Genomic DNA, 25,710 nt, shown 5'->3' on the forward strand with positions numbered 1-25,710 from the left:
ATCAGCATGTAGGGTCAGCTTCATCCTACTCCGTCCCCTGGGCTGCTCTCTCCTCTCCCGGTCCAGCTTCAGCTCTGGAGCTCAGAGAGACCATCTCCATGGCATTGACATAAAGATCCATGCTGCTCACCCTGTTCACTCTCTTCTGCCTCCTGGTGGTCTAGTGGGCCTACAGTCACTGAGACAACATATGTTGATATCAGGTTTAAGATGGACGTCTGGAACAACAGGAGAGAAATAGAAAACGTAGCTCCTCAACTACTTTCCCTCATTTAGATAGGACAACAACATGACATGTGACCGTGGAGATGAGTAGAGACATTCACTGAGATAAGCATTCTGGGATATTTAAGTTAGGAGGTGGTGATGTGATGTGGTCATGTAACACTGCTAGCCACCCTCCCTCACAGGGCAACATGAGGAGTGGGCCTACAGTCACTGAGACCGTGGAGATGAGTAGAGACATTCACTGAGATAAGCATTCTGGGATATTTAAGTTGCATTTGATTCCCACTGAAGAGCTAAACAGTCACTGTTTTGCAGAGGAAGTTGTATGAATGAAGGAAATTAGATGAATATCAATGATAATATCTTTGTTATTACCTGAGCAGATCACTGTGAGTCCACCGAAGGAGTTCAGGTGTTCTTCAACATTTCCTCAGTGAAGGTTCAGATCCCATAACAGTAAACTCCAAACCATGTAGTGATGTTTCCAAGTAGTTCTGAAACAGTGGAGCCACAGCACAGCTGTCTACACACTACTGCAGTTGCAGGCGTCCTGGCCAGGCCCCAGTCGTCAGCTCCCACTGTCCTGGTCGTACCACTAAACAGCACAGCTGTCTACACACTACTGCAGCTGCAGGCGTCCTGGCCACTGTCCTGGTCGTACCACTAAACAACACAGCTGTCTACACACTACTGCAGCTGCAGGCGTCCTGGCCAAGCCCCAGTCGTCAGCTCCCACCGTCCTCCATCTCCCTGGTCGACAGCATAGCGACTGCCTCCTCCCACCAGCCTCACATCATCAGGCTCTGAGAAAAGAAAAGAGAGAGACAGTAATCTTACTAAAACACACCTATATTGTCTCTCATATTCTTCACTCCAGGTGAGAAACAATGTTGACTGAGTGACAAACTGTTTCTTACCTGAGCAGGTGAGTCCAACAGCATTACCAGGTAGGCAGGTGTTGTTCTCTCTGTCTGAGGTGTCACAGTCCAGGAGACGGGACTCTTTGCCTTGACACTGGAACTCTTTATCCCAGGTCTGACCCTCACCTTCTCCATAGAGCCCCCCCTGTAGAGCTGCAGGAGCCCCACAGCCAACATCCCTACAGACTACCTCTGCATCCTGCCGGTGTCACGTTCTGACCTTTATTTCCTTTGTTTTGTCATTATTTAGTATGGTCAGGGCGTGAGTTGGGGTGGGCAGTCTATGTTTGTTTTTCTATGATTTGGGTATTTCTATGTTTCGGCCTAGTATGGTTCTCAATCAGAGGCAGGTGTCATTAGTTGTCTCTGATTGAGAATCATACTTAGGTAGCCTGGGTTTCACTGTGTGTTTGTGGGTGATTGTTCCTGTCTCTGTCTTTGCACCAGATAGGACTGTTTAGGGTTTCACACGTTCCATGTTTATTGTTTTGTAGTGTTCATGTGTACATTTACATATTAAAAGAACCACGCCGCATTTTGGTCCTCCGATCCTTCTCACCTCTCCTCTTCAGTTGAAGAGGAGGAAATCCCTGACAGCCGGTCAAAGTCAGCTTCACACACTGAGGCCCAGGACTGATTGGACTTCACCTCCACTCTCCCAGAGCAGAGACCAGCTCCGTCCACAAGCCGCACAGACGCTGGAGAAAAAGAGTTGGTTGAACATTCAATCTGTTTTGTTGATGACACTGTCGAGGACTAAACACAAATATGTTAGATAAAAGATTGTAGTTTGCTATGTTTGATACTGTAAGAGGTAGAAATGGGTTCTTAGTCACTCAGGATCGGGTTGGGGAATAATGCAGGCAGGAGACAGGAATAAGTTTACTTCACTTTATAGTAAATAAACAGCTGGACGTCCATCAGTCAGCTTCACTTCAGTACCATCTGAACTACAATGATCTGCCCCTGAACATCTCCCATAAACCAATATGACAAACACAAATATAATGTTTAAAATACATCTGACATCTCTCCCTCTATTTAAAATTAGATATTGCATAATGTACAAATAAATCTTACCTGAACAGATCACATGATGATAATATTCACCGTCACAGACACTACGTCCTCTTCTTATGATGTCACACTCTGTAATAGAAGACTCATTTGCATAACAACCACATGATGATAATATTCACCGTCACAGACACTACGTCCTCTTCTTATGATGTCACACTCTGTAATAGAAGACTCATTTGCTTAATAACAACCACCTAGTCTGACACAGACACTATGTCCTCTTCTTATGATGTCACACTCTGTAATAGAAGACTCATTTGCATAACAACCCCTAGTCACAGACACTACGTCCTCTTCTTGTGATGTCACACTCTGTAATAGAAGACTCATTTGCATAACAACCCCTAGTCTGACACAGACACTATGTCCTCTTCTTATGATGTCACATAATAGAAGACTCATTTGCATAACAACCCCTAGTCTGACACAGACACTACGTCCTCTTCTTGTGATGTCACACTCTGTAATAGAAGACTCATTTGCATAACAACCCCTAGTCTGACACAGACACTACGTCCTCTTCTTGTGATGTCACACTCTGTAATAGAAGACTCATTTGCATAACAACCCCTAGTCTGACACAGACACTACGTCCTCTTCTTATGATGTCACACTCTGTAATAGAAGACTCATTTGCATAACAACCCCTAGTCTGACACAGACACTATGTCCTCTTCTTATGATGTCACACTGTAATAGAAGACTCATTTGCATAACAACCCCTAGTCTGACACAGACACTACGTCCTCTTCTTGTGATGTCACACTCTGTAATAGAAGACTCATTTGCATAACAACCCCTAGTCTGACACAGACACTACGTCCTCTTCTTGTGATGTCACACTCTGTAATAGAAGACTCATTTGCATAACAACCCCTAGTCTGACACAGACACTACGTCCTCTTCTTATGATGTCACACTCTGTAATAGAAGACTCATTTGCATAACAACCCCTAGTCTGACACAGACACTATGTCCTCTTCTTGTGATGTCACACTCTGTAATAGAAGACTCATTTGCATAACAACCCCTAGTCTGACACAGACACTACGTCCTCTTCTTATGATGTCACACTCTGTTAGAAGACTCATTTGCATAACAACCCCTAGTCTGACTCCTCTTCTCTCTTTTCAAACAGAGGCCCTCTAGATTCAGCTACATCATTCCCACAGTCTCAGCTCTCTACACACACTCTTAGCCTCTCTCATCATGCCCGACCGACCACTCAGTACATAGACCCGACCACTCTCCTCTGTAGAAGACTTCCGCTGTGCCACCTGGTGGGCTGAAGCTCGGGAGATCTGGAGGAGAGAGAGAGAGAGAGAGAGCAGGAAGTGGTCCCATTCACCAGTCTGACTGAGTGTTCAGCTGTAAACAGCAGAGAGTGAAACACAGTGGTGAGGACACCTGCATTGCTTGCTGTTTGGGGTTTTAGGCTGGGTTTCTGTACAGCACTTTGAGATATCAGCTGATGTGAGAAGGGCTATATAAATAAATTTAATTTGATTTTGATTTGACAGTGTTTCTGTTATTCTAGCAGCAGTAATGCTTTGTGGTTGACAAGTGTTAGTAGTTCCATGGAACAGGACGTATTCATAGTGTTGTTTTGTATGGACTGGATGGTGTGTATGGACCCAGGATATTCTCCATGTGGTATAAAGTGGACTCATATAGAACTGCTATAATCACTGTAGATTTATACTCTACCAACCTGGTGGGCTGAAGCTTTGAGCCTGGAGATCTGAGAGAGAGAGAGAGAGAGAGAGAGAGAGAGAGAGAGAGAGACAGAGAGAGAGAGAGAGAGAGAGAGAGACAGAGAGAGAGACAGAGAGAGAGAGAGAGAGAGAGAGAGAGAGAGAGAGAGAGAGAGAGAGAGAGAGAGAGAGAGAGAGACAGAGAGAGAGAGAGAGACAGAGAGAGAGAGAGAGACAGAGAGAGAGAGAGACAGAGACAGAGACAGACAGAGAGAGAGACAGAGAGAGAGAGAGAGAGAGAGAGAGAGAGAGAGAGAGAGAGAGACATAGGAGAATCTAACATTTCCAAGCAGACAACATAGGAAAATGAATAACAATGACAAATGGTTTGATGAAGAACGCAAAAAAAAAATATATATATATTTTTTTGAGAAACCTCACTAAAACAATACCAACCAAAAACACAGAGAGACAGAAAACCTTCACTACGGTGAATCACTAAAACAATACAGATATACAGAGAGACAATACGGAAAGAGAGAGGCACGTACAGAGAGACAGAAAATCAGCTGAACAATGTAACTGAAGAATCAGCTCATGTAACTGAAGAATATAGAGTATAGGGAGCAGGGGTCTAAGGCACTGCATCTCAGCCCAAGAGGCGTCACTACAGTCCCTGGTTCGATTCTAGGCTGTATCATATCTGGCTGTGTCCCACAGGGTGGTGCACAATTGGCCCAGCGTTGTCCGGGAGTAGGCTGTCATTGTAAACAAGAATTTGTTAAATAAAGGACACATAAAAACAATAAAAAATATTCTAACCACTTCTGGGAAAATTTGAACTCACTAACAAACAGCAACACAAAAAGTTATCTATCCAAAACGGAGATGTATGGATAAACCACTTATCTAATATTTTTGGCTCGATAACAAAGAACAAACAGCAACACAAAAAGTTATCTATCCAAAACGGAGATGTATGGACAAACCACTTATCTAATATTTTTGGCTCTATAACAAAGAACAAACAGCAAAAACATAAACATGATCAAATACCCATGTTAGAATCAGCTATTAAAGGATCCAGAACCCACTGGATTCTCCAATTACATTGAATGAGTTACAGGACAAATTACAAACCGTCCAACCCAAACGGGCCTGTGGTGTTGATGGTATACTCAATTAAATTATAAAATAATTAATTGTTAATTAATTGTTGTTAATTGTTTACTCCATGTGTAACTCTGTGTTGTCTGTTCACACTGCTTGCTTTATCTTGGCCAGGTCGCAGTTGCAAATGAGAACTTGTTCTCAACTAGCCTACCTGGTTAAATAAAGGTGTTCTCAACCAGCCTACCTGGTTAAATAAAGGTGTTCTCAACTAGCCTACCTGGTTAAATAAAAGTGTTCTCAACTAGCCTACCTGGTTAAATAAAGGTGTTCTCAACTAGCCTACCTGGTTAAATAAAGGTGTTCTCAACTAGCCTAGTTAAATAAAGGTGTTCTCAACTCAGCCTCCATCTTAGCCTACCTGGTTAAATAAAGGTGTTCTCAACCAGCCTACCTGGTTAAATAAAGGTGTTCTCAACTAGCTAGCTAGCAGTGTCTCCTCAGCCTTCATCTTGTATGTACCAGAGTCCTAGCTAGCTAGCAGTGGCTCCTCAGCCTCCATCTTGTGTGTACCAGAGTCCTACCTAGCTAGCAGTGTCTCCTCAGCCTCCATCTTGTGTGTACCAGAGTCCTAGCTAGTTAGCTAGCAGTGTCTCCTCAGCCTCCATATTGTATGTACCACAGTCCTAGCTAGCTAGCAGTGTCTCCTCAGCCTATGTCCTGTATGTACCGGAGTCCTAGTTAGCTAGCAGTGTCTCCTCAGCCTCCATCCTGTTTGTACTAGAGTCCTAGCTAGTTAGCTATCAGTGTCTCCTCAGCCTCCATCGTGTTTGTACTAGAGTCCTAGCTAGCTAGCTAGCTAGCAGTGTCTCCTCAGCCTCCATCTTGTGTGTACCAGACTCCTAGCTAGCTAGCAGTGTCTCCTCAGCCTCCATCCTGTATGTACCTGAGTCCTAGTTAGCTAGCAGTGTCTCCTCAGCCTCCATCCTGTATGTACCTGAGTCCTAGTTAGCTAGCAGTGTCTCCTCAGCCTCCATCCTGTTTGTACTAGAGTCCTAGCTAGCTAGCTAGCAGTGTCTCCTCAGCCTCCATCTTGTGTGTACCAGACTCCTAGCTAGCTAGCAGTGTCTCAGCCTCAGCCTCCAGTGTCTCCTCAGCCTCCATCCTGTACTGTACCTAGAGTGTCTCCTCAGCCTATCGTGTTTTGTACTAGAGTAGCTAGCTAGCAGTGTCTCCTCAGCCTCCCTCCATCCTAGTTAAATAGTGTCTCCTCAGCCTACCTGTACCAGTCCTAGCTAGCTAGCAGTGTCTCCTCAGCCTCCATCCTGTATGTACCTGAGTCCTAGTTAGCTAGCAGTGTCTCCTCAGCCTCCATCCTGTATGTACCTGAGTCCTAGTTAGCTAGCAGTGTCTCCTCAGCCTCCATCCTGTATGTACCAGACTCCTAGCTAGCTAGCAGTGTCTCCTCAGCCTCCATCCTGTATGTACCTGAGTCCTAGCTAGCTAGCAGTGTCTCCTCAGCCTCCATCCTGTATGTACCAGAGTCCTAGCTAGTTAGCTAGCAGTGTCTCCTCAGCCTCCATCCTGTTTGTACTAGAGTCCTAGCTAGCTAGCAGTGTCTCCTCAGCCTCCATCCTGTTTGTACCAGACTCCTAGCTAGCTAGCTAGCAGTGTCTCCTCAGCCTCCATCCTGTATGTACCAGAGTCCTAGCTAGCTAGCAGTGTCTCCTCAGCCTCCATCCTGTATGTACCAGAGTCCTAGCTAGCTAGCAGTGTCTCCTCAGCCTCCATCCTGTATGTACCAGAGTCCTAGCTAGCTAGCAGTGTCTCCTCAGCCTCCATCCTGTATGTACCAGACTCCTAGCTAGCTAGCTAGCAGTGTCTCCCAGCCTCCATCCTGTATGTACCAGACTCCTAGCTAGCTAGCAGTGTCTCCCCAGCCTCCATCCTAGTTTAAACATGGACCAATAGAAGTATAAATTGTTTCCTGCATATGCAGTAATGCCCACATATAGGAACACCCCAAATTACGGGCTGCAATCACATCCTTCTCATCTCTCTTCATCCCCCCCCTTCCTCCTCCCCTCAGGCAGAGAGACATTTGCTACACTGTCCCTTTAAATCTGGTTCAGGCTGCGTTGGTATCAACGCGCATGCGCTGTAGAAACAGGAAGCGATCTTTGGCTGATGTGGACAAATTAACGGGTGAAATAATCTCCCTCTAAGTAACTAGTGACAGTCGAGCAAGCCGGTGTCAAAGAAATACATATATATATATTTTTTTTTAACAATGGAGCGATGAACATATGTAGCGTTTGAACTAAACAATTTTTTTTTTTTTTTTTTTTAAATTTGTAAGATCTGGAATAAAAATAAATAAGCGATCAACAATGATGTCGGAATGCGAACCAAACGAGACCGATCCGGTGGTGGCGGATGACATAGCCCCGGTAGCCGCCGCCGCTGCTGCTGCTTCTACCACGGATCTTAACTTTCGGTCACAGGAGCCACTGTCGACGTTGTTCGACAGGAACACAGTCGGGTCTGGGACAAACCCGGGGGTCGCGATTCGGATCTCGGGTTCGTGTGAAAGTGTTCTTACCGAATTGGAGACGGACGGTTCTGGGGAAGAGACTCTGTTGTTACCGTGTTTATCCGGAGGCACGTCGTCACCTCGGGGCGAGAGGCAGAAGAGGACGAGGCGGAACCGACGGAGTTCATCGTCGGATAAAGATAACCTTACCTCGCCAGGTAAAGAGCCGGTGGTGACCGGAGGAGAATACAATAATGTACTAGACATGGCGTCTCTCTCTCTCTCTCTCTCTATTTTGTGCTTTTTTAACTATTTAAAGTGCAAAAAGGGAAAATGCATATGTGTTGTTTTTACACTGGTGTTTGTTCTTCACTGGTTGCCCTTTTCTTGTGGCAACAGGTCACAAATCTTGCTGCTGTGATGACACACTGTGATATTTCACCCAAATCTTGCTACCCCAGTAGATATGGGACATTCTTTGTGGATCTGTGTAATCTGAGGGAAATATGTCTCTCTAATATGGTCATACATTGGGCAGGAGGTTAGGAAGTGCAGCTCAGTTTCCACCTCATTTTGTGGGCAGTGAGCACATAGCCTGTCTTCTCTTGAGAGCCATGTCTGCCTACGGCGGCCTTCCTCTTTTCCTTAAGTTTGGGTCAGTCACAGTGGTCAGGTATTCTGCCGCTGTGTACTCTCTGTTTAGAGCCAAATAGCATTCTAGTTTGCTCAGTTTTTACTTGACTCATTATCTTTTTGGTTTCTTATGATTTCGTTGGGTCAATTTGTGTTGTTGTCCTGAGTCTCTACCCAGTTCTCCCTCTCTGTCTCTACCCAGCTCTCTCTCTCCCCCCAGCTCTCTCTGTCCCCATCACTCTCTTCCTCCCCTCTCTGTCTGATGGGGATATATGAAGCTGTGTTGTTGATGTCATCAGTTGTTCTCCTTTGCTTTCTAAATGGGGTAAAGGAAGTGTCATCTACTTAGACAGCTACACAGTGTGTGTGTGGGCCTCTCTGTGTGTGTGTGTGTGTGTGGGCCTCTGTGTGTGTGTGTGTGTGTGTGTGTGTGTGTGTGTGTGTGTGTGTGGGCCTCTGTGTGTGTGTGTGTGTGTGTGTGTGGGGGGCCTCTGTGTGTGTGTGTGTGTGTGTGGGCCTGTGTGTGTGTGTGTGTGTGTGTGTGTGTGGGCTCTGTGTGTGTGTGTGTGTGTGTGTGTGTGTGGGGGCCTCTCTGTGTGTGTGTGTGTGGGGGCTCTCTGTGTGTGTGTGTGGCCCTGTGTGTTTAACCTCCATAGAACTATGGAGCCATGTTTCTCTTGACTTTGCACCTAGCTCACAGTGCGTCTGCCTCCCAAACAACACTCTATTCCCTACATAGTGCCCTACTTTTGACCAGGGACCAATGTAGGGAATAGGGTTTGGGAGGCACCCTCCACCAGAGTCAACCACAACCAAAGCAAACAAATGTTGACGCTGCAGAGTTGATCTGATACCACAGCTGCAGATGCTGCTTTAGCTAGTTACATGCACATGTACTGATCTCTGTTTCAATTCAATTTCACTTGCAATTTAAGGGCCTTTTTTGGGTTGGTCATGGGAAACATATGTTAACATTACCAAAGCAAGTGAAATAGATAATAAACCAAAGTTAAATAAACAATAACAAATGAACTGCAAACATGACACTCAGACTTTCCAAAATGTTATATGTATACAGTGTTGTAATGATGTGCGAATAGATTAAAGTACAAAAGGGAAATCAGCATAAATATGGGGTTGTATTTACAATGGTGTTTGTTCTTCAACTGGTTGCCCTTTTCTCGTAGCAACAGGTCACAAATCTTGCTGCTGTGATGGCACACTGTGGAATTTCACCCAGTAGATATGGGAGTTTTTCAAAATTGCATTTGTTTTCTAATTCTTTGTGGATCTGTGTAATCTGACGGAAATATGTGTCATAGATTTGGCAAGAGGTTAGGAAGTGCAGCTCAGTTTTTTTTCTACCTCATTTTGTGGGCAGTGAGCACATAGCCTGTCTTCTCTTGAGAGCCATGTCTGCCTACGACGGCCTTTCCCAATAGCAAGGCTATGCTCACTGAGTCTCTCTGTCTCTCTGTTTCTCTCTCAATGTCTCAGCTCTCGCAGTCTCTCTCAATTCATTTTAAGGGTTTTATTGGCATGGAAAACCTATGTTAACATTGCCAAAGCAAGTGACCTAGATATTAAGCAAAAGTGAAATAAGCAATGAAAAATGTACAGAAAACATTACTCTCTCTCTCTGTGGAGAGGGCATGTTAAAATATACATTTGTAATGGGAAACATGTGTTTATTTTGTTTTAATGTAATGACGATGGCCTATTTTAAAGAGAAACAAGTCAAAATCTCTCTCTCTCTCTCCCCTCCATTCAGGTAACAGTAGTGGAGACTTTAACCATTTCCCCGGTGACCCAGAGTTTGGTGACATCATTCAGAGGGCGGAGCAGGCCATCGAGGGCGGAGTCTTCCCAGAGAGAATCTCTCAGGGTTCTAGCGGGAGTTACTCCGTTAAAGACTCCAAAGGGGTGAGGAAAGGGGAGGGGTGGGGGGGGGGTAGGTATAGGGGTGGAGGGGGGGTGAGGTAGAAGGTATGGAGGAGGAGGGGTGGAAGGTATAGGGGTGGGGGAGGTGAGGTGGAAGGTATGGAGGAGGAGGAGGGGTGGAAGGTATATGGGAGGGGGGGGGGGGGGTGAGGTGGAAGGTATGGAGGAGGAGGGGTGGAAGGTGGAAGGTATGGGAGGGGGGGGGGACGAGGTGGAAGGTATGGAGGAGGAGGGGGGTAATTTGTCAAAGACCACAGAGGTGGAGGGGGTGAGCGTCATCCCTCATCACTACTAGCTAGGCTTTGTTCTAACAGTCACTAACCTTTTAAACAACAAACCATTTCCTGTTCTTTATGTCCAGGAAGTCCTTCTGGTTTTTCTGAGCCACTGTGGTTTAACTTCTGCAGTATCTACGCAAACAAGTTATTGTTTCATGGGTTAATTTGAATCTTGTAGCCTTCACAGCTAACAGCTGAGTTCTAGTATAGACCTACAGATGGAGAGAAACCATTAAAGTAGATGAACATGTGGATGGGGAGGAAGCCAGCTTCAGGGAGTTCCTTCACAACGGAGTTGAACCAACACCTAGCAGAGACTGGCGCGTCTGGTAACCTGCTGGAGTTGAACCCACTCCTAGCAGAGACTGGCGCGTCTGGTAACCTGCTGGAGTTGAACCCACCCCTAGCAGAGACTGGCGCGTCTGGTAACCTGCTGGAGTTGAACCCACTCCTAGCAGAGACTGGCGCGTCTGGTAACCTGCTGGAGTTGAACCCACTCCTAGCAGAGACTGGCGCGTCTGGTAACCTGCTGGAGTTGAACCCACTCCTAGCAGAGACTGGCGCGTCTGGTAACCTGCTGGAGTTGAACTACATGATGGTGATGGTCAATGCCAGCTGGCCCTGATGTGGTCCTCAGTCTCTCTGTAGTCTGTGATGCCAGGTGATGGAGTTGTCTTGCTGCCCCTGATGTGGTCCTCAGTCTCTCTGTAGTCTGTGATGCCAGGTGATGGAGTTGTCTTGCTGCCCCTGATGTGGTCCTCAGTCTCTTTGTGATAACTGCTCATAGTCCGGGTTACTGTAAATCTCTTTCATTAGGGTCTAGGCTGGGTTACTGTAAATCTCTTTCATTAGGGTCTAGGCTGGGTTACTGTAAATCTCTCTGTGATAACTGCTGATAGTCCGGGTTACTGTAAATCTCTAACTTGATGGTCCGGGTTACTGTAAATCTCTTTCATTAGTCTAGGTTACTGTAAATCTCTCTGTGATAACTGCTGATGGTCCAGGTTACTGTAAATCTCTCTGTGATAACTGCTGATGGTCCGGGTTACTGTAAATCTCTTTCATTAGGGTCTAGTCCGGGTTACTGTAAATCTCTCTGTGATAACTGCTGATGGTCCGGGTTACTGTAAAGCTCTTCCATTAGCTTCTAGGCTGGGTTACTGTAAATCTCTTTCATTAGGGTCTAGTCCGGGTTACTGTAAATCTCTCTGTGATAACTGCTGATGGTCCGGGTTACTGTAAATCTCTCTGTGATAACTGCTGATAGTCCGGGTTACTGTAAATCTCTCTGTGATAACTGCTGATAGGCCGGGTTACTGTAAATCTCTCTGTGATAACTGCTGATAGTCCGGGTTACTGTAAATCTCTCTGTGATAACTGCTGATGGTGTCAGGGCTTTATTAAATACTGTTGATTCCCTTTTTTTCCATCCAGAAAATCCTCGGTGTTTTTAAACCAAAGTCTGAAGAGCCTTACGGTCACCTCAACCCTAAATGGACCAAATACTTTCACAAGGTATCACTGTTGTCTGGTCTGTTACTCTCTCTGTCTTTCACTGATCTCTGGTCTGTTATGATCTCTGTCTTTCACTGATCTCTGGTCTGTTATGATCTCTGTCTTTCACTGATCTCTGGTCTGTTACTATCTGTCTTTCACTGTTGTCTGGTCTGTTACTATCTGTCTTTCACTGTTGTCTGGTCTGTTACTATCTCCGTCTTTATCTCTGTGTCTCTCCTCTTCCTCTCTCCTCGTCTGTCCCTAGGTCTCACTATGCTCTGGTTTCTGTTTCTATCTCTGTCTGTTACTGTTCTCTCTCCCTCCTCTTCTCTCTCTCATCTTCCTGTCCTATTTCCCTCTTCCCTCTCCTCTTTCTCTCTCCTCCCCCTCTCCTCTTCCTCTCCTCCCTTTCTCTCTCTATTTTTACATTCATTTTAACAGTTAATTTAACTCTCCCCACCCTCTACCCTTCCTCCCTCTGTCCTCCCTCTGTCCTCCCCCCGTCCCCCCCTCCTCCCCCCCCCCCTCCTCCTCTCTCTGTGTAGCTCTGCTGTCCTTGTTGTTTTGGCCGTGGCTGCCTGATCCCCAACCAGGGCTATCTCTCAGAGGTTGCTGCCTCTCCCTCGTTGATACCAGGCTAGGACTGGGGTGGTCCCCAAAACCAAGGTGAGGTGGGAGGGGTGGCGGGGGGTGGTGTGTGTGTGTGTGTGTGTGTGTGTGTGTGTGTGTGTGTGTGTGTGTGTGTGTGTATCTAGTCAGTGATAATAACAGGCTGTGTGTCTAGTCAGTGATAATAACAGGCTGTCTCCTGTGTGTCTAGTCAGTGATAATAACAGGCTGTGTGTCTAGTCAGTGATCTAGCAGGCTGTGTGTCTAGTCAGTGATAATAACAGGCTGTGTGTCTGTCAGTGATAATAACAGGCTGTGTGTCTAGTCAGTGATATATAACAGGCTGTGTGTCTAGTCAGTGATAATATAACAGGCTGTGTGTCTAGTCAGTGATAATAACAGGCTGTGTGTCTAGTCAGTGATAATAGCAGGCTGTGTGTCTAGTCAGTGATAATAGCAGGCTGTGTGTCTAGTCAGTGATAATAACAGGCTGTGTGTCTAGTCAGTGATAATATAACAGGCTGTGTGTCTAGTCAGTGATAATAACAGGCTGTGTGTCTAGTCAGTGATAATATAACAGGCTGTGTGTTTAGTCAGTGATAATATAACAGGCTGTGTGTTTAGTCAGTGATAATAACAGGCTGTGTGTCTAGTCAGTGATAATAACAGGCTGTGTGTCTAGTCAGTGATAATATAACAGGCTGTGTGTCTAGTCAGTGATAATATAACAGGCTGTGTGTCTAGTCAGTGATAATATAACAGGCTGTGTGTCTAGTCAGTGATAATAACAGGCTGTCTAGTCAGTGATAATATAACAGGCTGTGTGTCTAGTCAGTGATAATAACAGGCTGTGTGTCTAGTCAGTGATAATATAACAGGCTGTGTGTCTAGTCAGTGATAATATAACAGGCTGTGTGTCTAGTCAGTGATAATAACAGGCTGTGTTTAGTCAGTGATAATAACAGGCTGTGTGTCTAGTCAGTGATAATAACAGGCTGTGTGTCTAGTCAGTGATAATAACAGGCTGTGTGTCTAGTCAGTGATAATAACAGGCTGTGTGTCTAGTCAGTGATAATAACAGGCTGTGTGTCTAGTCAGTGATAATAACAGGCTGTGTGTCTAGTCAGTGATAATAACAGGCTGTGTGTCTAGTCAGTGATAATAACAGGCTGTGTGTCTAGTCAGTGATAATAACAGGCTGTGTGTCTAGTCAGTGATAATAACAGGCTGTGTGTCTAGTCAGTGATAATAACAGGCTGTGTGTTTAGTCAGTGATAATAACAGGCTGTGTGTCTAGTCAGTGATAATATAACAGGCTGTGTGTTTAGTCAGTGATAATATAACAGGCTGTGATGATAACAGGCTGTGTGTCTAGTCAGTGATAATAACAGGCTGTGTGTCTAGTCAGTGATAATAACAGGCTGTGTGTCTAGTCAGTGATAATAACAGGCTGTGTGTCTAGTCAGTGATAATAACAGGCTGTGATAATAACAGGCTGTGTGTCTAGTCAGTGATAATAACAGGCTGTGTGTCTAGTCAGTGATAATAACAGGCTGTGTGTCTAGTCAGTGATAATAACAGGCTGTGTGTCTAGTCAGTGATAATAACAGGCTGTGTGTCTAGTCAGTGATAATAACAGGCTGTGTGTCTAGTCAGTGATAATAACAGGCTGTGTGTCTAGTCAGTGATAATAACATGCTGTGTGTCTAGTCAGTGATTATAACAGGCTGTGTGTCTAGTCAGTGATAATAACAGGCTGTGTGTCTAGTCAGTGATAATAACAGGCTGTGTGTCTAGTCAGTGATAATATAACAGGCTGTGTGTCTAGTCAGTGATAATAACAGGCTGTGTGTCTAGTCAGTGATAATATAACAGGCTGTGTGTCTAGTCAGTGATAATATAACAGGCTGTGTGTCTAGTCAGTGATAATAGCAGGCTGTGTGTTTAGTCAGTGATAATAACAGGCTGTGTGTCTAGTCAGTGATAATAACAGGCTGTGTGTCTAGTCAGTGATAATATAACAGGCTGTGTGTCTAGTCAGTGATAATAACAGGCTGTGTGTTTAGTCAGTGATAATATAACAGGCTGTGTGTCTTACAGGCTGTGTATCTAGTCAGTGAGACATTTCACTACAACACTATCGACAGGGCCAAGTCCAGAGGGAAGAAATACGCCCTGGAGATGGTTCCCAAAGTGGGACGACACTTCCACAGAGTGGGCCTGCCCCCCAAGGTACCCTGACCCCTAACCCCTGACCCTATGTCTTAGCCCCCAAGGTACCCTGACCCTATGTCTTAGCCCCCAAGGTACCTGACCCCTGACCCTACCAGTCTTAGACCCTATGTCCCCAAGGTACCCTGACCCCTGACCCTACCAGTCTTATTCCTGACCCTATGTCTTAGCCCCCAAGGTACCCTGACCCTGACCCTACCAGTCTTATTCCTGACCCTATGTCTTACCCACCCCAAGGTGACCCTATGTCCCTGACCCTACCCAGTCTTATTCCTGACCCTATGTCTTAGCCCCCAAGGTACCCTGACCCCTGACCCTGACCCGTACCATTTATTCCTGACCCTATGTCTTAACCCCCAAGGTGTCCTGACCCCTGTGTGTGTGTGTGTGTGTGTGTGTGTGTGTGTGTTTTTGCATCTTTCTGTCTGTGGGTGTGTCAGCTTGGTTCGTTCCAGCTGTTCGTGGAAGGGTACCATGAGGCTGACTATTGGTTGAGACGTTTTGAGGCGGAGCCTCTCCCAGAGAACATCAGGAAACAGCTCCAGTCTCAGTTTGAGAGGCTCGTCATTCTGGACTACGTCATCAGAAACACAGGTAGGTGTGTGTGTGTGTGTGCGCTCACAGGAAGGAGTATCTGTAGTGTTTAGACTTTTCCTGGTGACTTCCTCACACAGTACACACCACACAGTGCACGGTACACACACACCACATACACACAGTGCACGGTACACACACACCACACACACACACACACACACACACAGTACACAGATCACACACTGTACACACAGTGCACGGTACGGGAACACATTTGCCCACAGGCATTTTATCGATGGAGATTTTTAAAATGCACAGAAATGTTCCATACGCACAACTAAATCTATTGAACTCTGTAGGGAGTCAACTAGATGTAAAACTCTTTAGGGAGTCAACTAGATGTATTGAGCATTTCAACTAGATGTAAGATAATCCATCCAGGGAATCAACTAGATGTGGAACCAACTAGATGTATGAAGAAGGGATTAAACAGCATGGTCAACTAGATGTGAACTTGTGCTGGGGGAACAACTAGATGTATGAACTCGGTAAAATGTCAACTAGATGTCTTAACTTTTTGGGGACTAGATGTATTGGAATGCTGACTGCAGGAATGTGAATCAACTCCAGAGCTGTTGTAGGGAATCAACTAGATGTATTGAACTCGGTAGGGAATCAACTAGATGTACGGCAGAACTCGGTGGGAACCAACTAGATGTATTGGGAATCAACTAGATGTATTGACCTCGGTTGGGAACCAACTGAGACCGGTAGGGAACCAACTAGATGTATTGAAACTGTGGGAATCAACTAGATGTATTGAACTGTAGGGAAAACAAATCAGAAACCGATGTCGGGAATCAACTAGATGTATTGAACTCGGTAGGGAACCACCTAGATGTATTGCAGTTAGGGAGTCAACTAGATGTAGGGAAAATCAACTAGATGGTATTGAACTGGAGAAGGGAACCAACTTTTTGTTTTATATTTAGGGAACCAACTAGATGTATGAACGTAGGGAATCAACTAGATGTATGGTGGAGGGGGGTTAGGGAATCAACAGGGAACTAGATGTATTGAACGAACACAACTAGATTATTATCGGTAGGGAATCAACTAGATGTATTAGGGAATCAACTAGATGTATTGAACTGGGTAGGGAATCAACTAGATGTATTGAACTGGGTAGGGAATCAACTAGATGTATTGAACTAGGTAGGGAATCAACTAGATGTATTGAACTGGGTAGGGAATCAACTAGATGTATTGAACTGGGTAGGGAATCAACTAGATGTAGGATTCAACTAGATGTATTGGGTAGGGAATCAACTAGATGTATTGAACTGGGTAGGGAATCAACTATTGAACTGGGTAGGGAATCAACTAGGAGGGAATCAACTAGATGTATTGAACTCGGTAGGGAATCAACTAGATGTAGGGAATCAATTGAACTAGGTAGGGAATCAACTAGATGTATTGGACTGGGTAGGGAATCAACTAGATGTATTGAACTGGGTAGGGAATCAACTAGATGTATTGAACTGGGTAGGGAATCAACTAGATGTATTGAACTGGGTAGGGAATCAACTAGATGTATTGAACTGGGTAGGGAATCAACTAGATGTATTGAACTGTGTAGGGAATCAACTAGATGTATAGATGTATCTGAACTCGGGGAACTGGGTAGGGAATCAACTAGGGAATCAACTAGATGTATTGAACTGGGTAGGGAATCAACTAGATGTATTGAACTGGGTAGGGAATCAACTAGATGTATTGGACTCGGTAGGGAATCAACTAGATGTATTGAACTCGGTAGGGAATCAACTAGATGTATTGGAATCAACTAGATGTAGGGAATCAACTATTGAACTGGGTAGGGAATGAACTGAATGTAGGGAATCAACTAGATGTATTGAACTGGGTAGGGAATCAACTAGATGTATTGAACTGGGTAGGGAATCAACTAGATGTATTGAACTGGGTAGGGAATCAACTAGATGTATTGAACTCGGTAGGGAATCAACTAGATGTATTGAACTGGGTAGGGAATCAACTAGATGTATTGAACTCGGTAGGGAATCAACTAGATGTATTGAACTGGGTAGGGAATCAACTAGATGTATTGAACTGTGTAGGGAATCAACTAGATGTATTGAACTGTGTAGGGAATCAACTAGATGTATTGAACTGGGTAGGGAATCAACTAGATGTATTGAACTGTGTAGGGAATCAACTAGGGAGGGAATCAACTAGATGTTTTGGACTCGGTAGGGAATCAACAATGTATTGAACTCGGTAGGGAATCAACAATGTATTGAACTCGGTAGGGAATCAACTAGATGTATTGAACTTGGCAGGGAATCTACATCTGAATTACAGCGCGTCTGAATTACAGGGCGTCTGAATTACAGGGCGTCTGAATTACAGGGCGTCTGAATTACAGGGCGTCTGAATTACAGGGCGGCTGAATTACAGGGCGGCTGAATTACAGGGCATCTACATCCAAAAAAATCAAACATTCCTCGTTTATTATTTTTTTTCCCAGACCACAAAAGTGGTCTCCTGTTGTAGTATTAAAGTGAGATTTTTGAGAGTGAAAACTTGGGAGAACAGAATGGGGGAGAACAGAATGGGAGAGAACAGAATGGGAGAGAACAGAATGGGAGAGAACAGAATGGGAGAGAACAGAATGGGAGAGAACAGAATGGGAGAGAACAGAATGGGAGAGAACAGAATGGGAGAGAACAGAATGGGAGAGAACAGAATGGGAGAGAACAGAATGGGAGAGAACAGAATGGGAGAGAACAGAATGGGAGAGAACAGAATGGGAGAGAACAGAATGGGAGAGAACAGAATGGGAGAGAACAGAATGGAATCAGGCCAAAAATAAAACAGATTTTTATAAGGAACACACAGTTCATTCATGCCCTGGAACACCTCCCTATAGCTTTGCATTGTGTTCCTATGCAGAGTCTAACCCGTTCACCTTTCCTCTCCGTTCTCTCTCTTCTCCCTCTCCCTCCCTCTTTCTCTCCATCAGACCGAGGGAATGACAACTGGTTGATCAAGTATGAGAAGCCAGGGGAAGGAGAGGGAGAGAGGTGAGCTGTGTGTGTGTGAACTGCAGTCCATAGATCATGTGTGTTTTGAAAGGAGTGACACGTGGACTGTGTACTCTGTACCATGACTCATACTTATAACACACTACAGTATGATTTAATACTGTCTCAGAGGACTAGTTACCATTCAGTATGACATCACACTGTCTCAGAGGACTAGTTACCATTCAGTATGATTTAAGACTGTCTCAGAGGACTAGTTACCATTCAGTATGATTTAAGACTGTCTCAGAGGACTAGTTACCATTCAGTATGATATAGGACTGTCTCAGAGGACTAGTTACCATTCAGTATGATATAGGACTGTCTCAGAGGACTAGTTACCATTCAGTATGATATCGGACTGTCTCAGAGGACTAGTTACCATTCAGTATGATATCAGACTGTCTCAGAGGACTAGTTACCATTCAGTATGATATCAGACTGTCTCAGAGGACTAGTTACCATTCAGTATGATATCAGACTGTCTCAGAGGACTAGTTACCATTCAGTATGATATCAGACTGTCTCAGAGGACTAGTTACCATTCAGTATCATATCAGACTGTCTCAGATGACTAGTTACCATTCAGTATCATATCAGACTGTCTCAGAGGACTAGTTACCATTCAGTATGATATAGGACCCTTTCAGAGGACTAGTTACCATTCAGTATCATAGCAGACTGTCTCAGAGGACTAGTTACAATTCAGTATGATATAGGACCCTTTCAGAGGACTAGTTACCATTCAGTATCATATCAGACTGCCTCAGAGGACTAGTTACCATTCAGTATGATTTAAGACTGTCTCAGAGGACTAGTTACCATTCAGTATGATTTAGGACTGTCTCAGATGACTAGTTACCATTCAGTATGATATCAGACTGTCTCAGAGGACTAGTTACCATTCAGTATGATTTAAGACTGTCTCAGAGGACTAGTTACCATTCAGTATCATATCGGACTGTCTCAGAGGACTAGTTACCATTCAGTATGATATCAGACTGTCACAGAGGACTAGTTACCATTCAGTATCATATCAGACTGTCTCAGAGGACTAGTTACCATTCAGTATGATATCAGACTGTCTCAGAGGACTAGTTACCATTCAGTATCATATCAGACTGTCTCAGATGACTAGTTACCATTCAGTATGATATCAGACTGTCTCAGAGGACTAGTTACCATGCAGTATGATATCAGACTGTCTCAGAGGACTAGTTACCATTCAGTATGATATCAGACTGTCTCAGAGGACTAGTTACCATTCAGTATGATATCAGACTGTCTCAGAGGACTAGTTACCATTCAGTATGATATCAGACTGTCTCAGAGGACTAGTTACCATTCAGTATGATATCAGACTGTCTCAGAGGACTAGTTACCATTCAGTATGATATCAGACTGTCTCAGAGGACTAGTTACCATTCAGTATGATATCAGACTGTCTCAGAGGACTAGTTACCATTCAGTATCATATCAGACTGTCTCAGTTCAGATGACTAGTTACCATTCAGTATCATATCAGACTGTCTCAGAGGACTAGTTACCATTCAGTATGATATAGGACCCTTTCAGAGGACTAGTTACCATTCAGTATCATAGCAGACTGTCTCAGAGGACTAGTTACAATTCAGTATGATATAGGACCCTTTCAGAGGACTAGTTACCATTCAGTATCATATCAGACTGCCTCAGAGGACTAGTTACCATTCAGTATGATTTAAGACTGTCTCAGAGGACTAGTTACCATTCAGTATGATTTAGGACTGTCTCAGATGACTAGTTACCATTCAGTATGATATCAGACTGTCTCAGAGGACTAGTTACCATTCAGTATGATTTAAGACTGTCTCAGAGGACTAGTTACCATTCAGTATCATATCGGACTGTCTCAGAGGACTAGTTACCATTCAGTATGATATCAGACTGTCACAGAGGACTAGTTACCATTCAGTATCATATCAGACTGTCTCAGAGGACTAGTTACCATTCAGTATGATATCAGACTGTCTCAGAGGACTAGTTACCATTCAGTATCATATCAGACTGTCTCAGATGACTAGTTACCATTCAGTATGATATCAGACTGTCTCAGAGGACTAGTTACCATGCAGTATGATATCAGACTGTCTCAGAGGACTAGTTACCATTCAGTATGATATCAGACTGTCTCAGAGGACTAGTTACCATTCAGTATGATATCAGACTGTCTCAGAGGACTAGTTACCATTCAGTATGATATCAGACTGTCTCAGAGGACTAGTTACCATTCAGTATGATTTAAGACTGTCTCAGAGGACTAGTTACCATTCAGTATGATATCAGACTGTCTCAGAGGACTAGTTACCATTCAGTATGATATAGGACTGTCTCAGAGGACTAGTTACCATTCAGTATGATATCAGACTGTCTCAGAGGACTAGTTACCATTCAGTATGATATAGGACCCTTTCAGAGGACTAGTTACCATTCAGTATGATATAGGACTGTCTCAGAGGACCAGTTACCATTCAGTATGATATCAGACTGTCTCAGAGGACTAGTTACCATTCAGTATGATATCGGACTGTCTCAGAGGACTAGTTACCATTCAGTATGATATCAGACTGTCTCAGAGGACTAGTTACCATTCAGTATGATATCGGACTGTCTCAGAGGACTAGTTACCATTCAGTATGATATAGGACTGTCTCAGAGGACTAGTTACCATTCAGTATGATATCGGACTGTCTCAGAGGACTAGTTACCATTCAGTATGATATAGGACTGTCTCAGAGGACTAGTTACCATTCAGTATGATATAGGACTGTCTCAGAGGACTAGTTACCATTCAGTATGATATAGGACTGTCTCAGAGGACTAGTTACCATTCAGTATGATATAGGACCGTCTCAGAGGACTAGTTACCATTCAGCACTCTACAATTTCCTTGACATTTTGAAAGTTTTATGCAATTCTATCAATACTGAACAATATGTAGCTGATCAATAAGTGTTGTATCTCTCTACCAGGCCATCCAGATAGCAGCTATAGACAACGGTTTGGCCTTCCCCTTCAAACACCCTGACGAGTGGAGAGCCTGTAAGTTACTGTTACACACACACACACACACACGCACACAGATACACACACAGATACACACACACGCACACAGATACACACACGCACACAGATACACACACGCACACAGATGCACACAGATACACACACACGCACACAGATGCACACAGATACACACACACGCACACAGATGCACACACACGCACGCACACAGATGCACACACACGCACACAGATACACACACACGCACACAGATACACACACGCACACAGATACACACACGCACACAGATACACACACGCACAGATACACACACGCACAGATACACACACACACACACGCACACAGATACACAGATGCACACAGATACATACACACACACACACACACACACACGCACACACACACGCACACAGATACGCACACACGCACACAGATACGCACACACGCACACAGATACACACAGATACACACAGATACACACACACACACACACACACACACACACACACACACAGATACACACACACACAGACACACACAGATACACACACACACACAGATACACATACACACACACACACACACACACACACACACACACACCCTTATTGGTCCTCTCCTGTCCCCTATAGACCCGTTCCATTGGGCCTGTCTGCCCCAGGCTAAAGTGCCCTTCTCCCAGGAGACCAGAGAGCTGGTGCTGTCCCGTCTGTCAGACATGAACTTCGTTCAGGACCTCTGTGAAGACCTCTACGAACTGTTTATGGTGGATATCCACTGCTATTTCTTTCTCTCTCTCTCTCTCTCATATATACACACACCTCTGTCCTGTCTCTCTATCTTGCTCACTCCCTCTCTCCAGAGGTTGAGGTGAGAGGTCAAAGAATGTCAGTGTGGTACTCTGACACCATCCAACACTGCCATGTGACATTTCAAAAACAACGACAACTATTAGCTATGTGGTCAACAGAAACTCTCTCTCTGTCTCTCTCTCTCTCTCTCTGTCTCTCTGTTTCTCTCTCTGTTTCTCTGTTTCTCACTGTCTCCCCCCCTCTCTCTCTCTCTCTCTCGTTTCTCTCTCTGTCTCTCTGTTTGTGTTTCAGGCAGATAAAGGTTTTGACAAGACCATGTTTGAAAGGCAGATGTCAGTCATGAGAGGACAGGTGAGTTCTCTTCCTGTTTACCTTTGACATTGTGGATAAAGTAAAGGAGTGGAGATGAGCAGCTCTGGCCAATGCATCGTAGCGCCACCTGGTGGCCGATCCAACATCACCAACCTGGGATGAGCAGCTGGGAACATCACCTTGTTTTGTGTGTTTGGCCTCACAATTATTCTAGACTCGAGGCTCATCTATGTCTGCGTCACAAATTGAACCTTATTCCCTATCTAGTGCACTATTTTTAACCAGAGCCCTATTCCCTATATAGGGCACTACTTTAGATGAGAGCCCTATTCCCTATATAGTGGTACTACTATAGACCAGAGTCCTATTCCCTATATAGTGCACTACTTTAGACCAGAGTCCTATTCCCTATATTGTGCACTACTATAGACCAGAGCCCTATTCCCTATATAGTGCACTACTTTAGACCAGAGCCCTATTCCCTATATAGTGCACTACTTTAGACCAGAGCCCTATTCCCTATAAATTGCACTACTTTAGACCAGAGCCCTATTCCCTATATAGTGCACTACTTTAGACCAGAGCCCTATTCCCTATAAATTGCACTACTTTAGACCAGAGCCCTATTCCCTATATAGTGCACTACTTTAGACCAGAGCCCTATTCCCTATATAGTGCACTACTTTAGACCAGAGCCCTATTCCCTATAGTGTGCACTACTTTAGACCAGAGCCTTATTCCCTATAGTGTGCACTACTTTAGACAAGAGCCCTATGGCAATATATTCCCTATATAGTGTACTACTCTGGTCTAAAGTAGTGCACTATATAGGGAATAGGATGCTGATCGAGACACTGTGTATATGTAATACCAGAATAATACCTGCTCGTCAAACACCTCATTCCAAAATCACGGGCATTAATATGGAGTTGGTCCCCTCGTTGCTGTGACAACAGCCTCTACTCTTCTGGGAAGGCTTTCCACTAGATATGGAACATTGCTGTGGGGACTTGCTTCCATTCAGCCACGAGCATTAGAGAGGTCGGACACTGATGTTGGGCGATTAGGCCTGGCTCACAGTCGGCATTCCAATTCATCCCAAAGGTGTTCAATGCGGTTGAGGTCAGGACTCTGTGCAGGCCAGTCAAGTTCTTCCACTCCGACCTCAACAGACCATTTCTGTATGGACCTCGCTTTGTGCACAGGGGCATTGTCATGCTGAAACAGGAAAGGACCTTCCCCAAACTGTTGCCACAAAGTTCTAGAGTATTCTACAGTGTTCTGGAGGATTCTAGGTGGTTCTAGAAGCACAGCTATGAAAAACAGCCCCAGAACATTATTCCTCCTCCACCAAATGTTACAGTTGGCAGTGTGCATTGGGGCAGGTTCTCCTAGTGTATGAAGGGGTGTCCACATACTGTATATAGTATGACCTTTCTTTGACACTCCAAATTGAGCTCAGGTTCATCCAATTTCCTTTGATCATGGAGTCCACCTGTGGCCAGTCCACCTGAATGTCTTTCATTGTTCCCTTTTCCTTTTCACCTCTTTCTGTTCTCTCTCCTCTCCTCCTGTCTCTCTCTCTCTCCTCTCCTCCTGTCTCTCTCTCTCTCCTCTCCTCCTGTCTCTCTCTCTCTCTCTCTCTCTCCTCCTCTCCTCCTGTCTCTCTCTCTCTCTCTCCTCTCCTCCTGAGAGAGACTCTCTCTCCTCTCTCCTCTCCTCCTGTCTCTCTCTCTCCTCTCCTCCTGTCTCTCTCTCTCCTCTCCTCCTGTCTCTCTCTCTCCTCTCCTCCTGTCTCTCTCTCTCCTCTCCTCCTGTCTCTCTCTCTCTCTCTCCTCTCCTCCTGTCTCTCTCCTCTCCTCTCTCCTCTCCTCCTGTCTCTCTCTCTCTCTCTCCTCTCCTCCTGTCTCTCTCTCTCCTCTCCTCCTGTCTCTCTCTCTCTCCTCTCCTCCTGTCTCTCTCTCTCCTCTCTCTCCTCCTGTCTCTCTCTCTCTCCTCTCCTCCTGTCTCTCTCTCTCCTCTCTCCTCTCCTCCTGTCTCTCTCTCTCCTCTCCTCCTGTCTCTCTCTCTCTCTCTCTCCTCCTGTCTCTCTCTCTCCTCTCTCCTCTCCTCCTGTCTCTCTCTCTCCTCTCCTCCTGTCTCTCTCCTCTCCTCTCTCCTCTCCTGCTGTCTCCTCTCCTCTCCTCTCCTCTCCTCTCCTCTCTAGATCTTAAACCTGAGCCAGGCGTTGAAGGACAATAAAACTCCCATTCAGTTGGTCCAGATGCCCAGAGTCGTGGTGGAGAGACGGCAGACTGGAGGACAAGGGAGGGTGGTGACATTAGGAACAGCTTTCACCCAGACCTTCCACTGCAAGAGACCGTTCTTCTCTTCCTGGTAGAGGGAGGGATGGCTGGAGGAGCTGCTGCAGGGGTGGGTGGAGAGATGAGGAGGGAGGGAAGAGAGGGAGCCTCCACTGCAACACAATGCCCTGCCCTCCTGGTAGAGAGTGTGAGAGAGAGAGGGTGAGAGAGGGAGAGGGTGAGAGAGAGAAATGAAGAGACTCTCAGAGCATCTTTCCTCCTGGTAGAGGGTGAGAGAGAGAGGGTGGTAGAGGGTGAGTGTGAGAGAGGGAAATGAAGAGACTCCAGAGGGTTTGGAGTTGGACGTCACACATCTGGGGAAATGGCTCTCAACATCCCAAATGGCGTGCCCTACACATCTGGGGAAACATCCCAATTGGCTCCCTATAGTGCACTACATTAGGTCCGGTGAATGGGGTTAGTGCCCTACATTAGGTCCCGGTCAATGGGATTAGTGCACTACATTAGGTCCCGGTCAATGGGGTTAGTGCCCTACATTAGGTCCCGGTCAATGGGATTAGTGCCTACATTAGGTCGGTCAATGGGATTAGTGCCCTACATTAGGTCCCGGTCAATGGGGTTAGTGCCCTACATTAGGTCCCGGTCAATGGGGTTAGTGCACTACATTAGGTCCCGGTCAATGGGATTAGTGCACTACATTAGGTCCCGGTCAATGGGATTAGTGCCCTACATTAGGTCCCGGTCAATGGGATTAGTGCACTACATTAGGTCCCGGTCAATGGGATTAGTGCACTACATTAGGTCCCGGTCAATGGGATTAGTGC

At 45.2% G+C, this 25,710-nt stretch overlaps 1 protein-coding gene and 2 long non-coding RNA genes across 3 annotated transcripts; 2 read left to right on the forward strand and 1 right to left on the reverse strand.

Annotated features, from left to right (window-relative positions):
- LOC121844935 lies at positions 1 to 1,374 on the reverse strand. Its single transcript, XR_006082223.1, has 3 exons — positions 1,146 to 1,374; positions 604 to 1,031; positions 1 to 178 (listed from the first exon to the last, which is right to left on the reverse strand). It is a non-coding gene; the product is annotated as an uncharacterized LOC121844935 (long non-coding RNA).
- Positions 1,375 to 7,192: 5,818 nt separating this feature from the next.
- LOC121844933 (phosphatidylinositol 4-kinase type 2-beta-like) lies at positions 7,193 to 25,209 on the forward strand. The gene is given in 13 exon segments (XM_042315462.1): positions 7,193 to 7,783; positions 9,970 to 10,121; positions 11,852 to 11,932; positions 12,460 to 12,531; positions 12,534 to 12,558; positions 12,561 to 12,580; positions 14,624 to 14,755; positions 15,196 to 15,349; positions 18,336 to 18,396; positions 21,389 to 21,477; positions 22,092 to 22,225; positions 22,563 to 22,622; positions 24,790 to 25,209. Coding segments are annotated over 13 exon segments (1,515 nt in total). The 5' UTR covers positions 7,193 to 7,422; the 3' UTR covers positions 24,964 to 25,209.
- A 126-nt stretch (positions 25,210 to 25,335) lies between these two features.
- On the forward strand, positions 25,336 to 25,710 carry LOC121844934. The gene is made up of 2 exons (XR_006082222.1): positions 25,336 to 25,426; positions 25,490 to 25,710. It is a non-coding gene; the product is annotated as an uncharacterized LOC121844934 (long non-coding RNA).

This window comes from Oncorhynchus tshawytscha, unplaced genomic scaffold (genome assembly GCF_018296145.1).
Source record: "Oncorhynchus tshawytscha isolate Ot180627B unplaced genomic scaffold, Otsh_v2.0 Un_contig_1839_pilon_pilon, whole genome shotgun sequence".
NCBI lineage: Eukaryota > Metazoa > Chordata > Actinopteri > Salmoniformes > Salmonidae > Oncorhynchus > Oncorhynchus tshawytscha.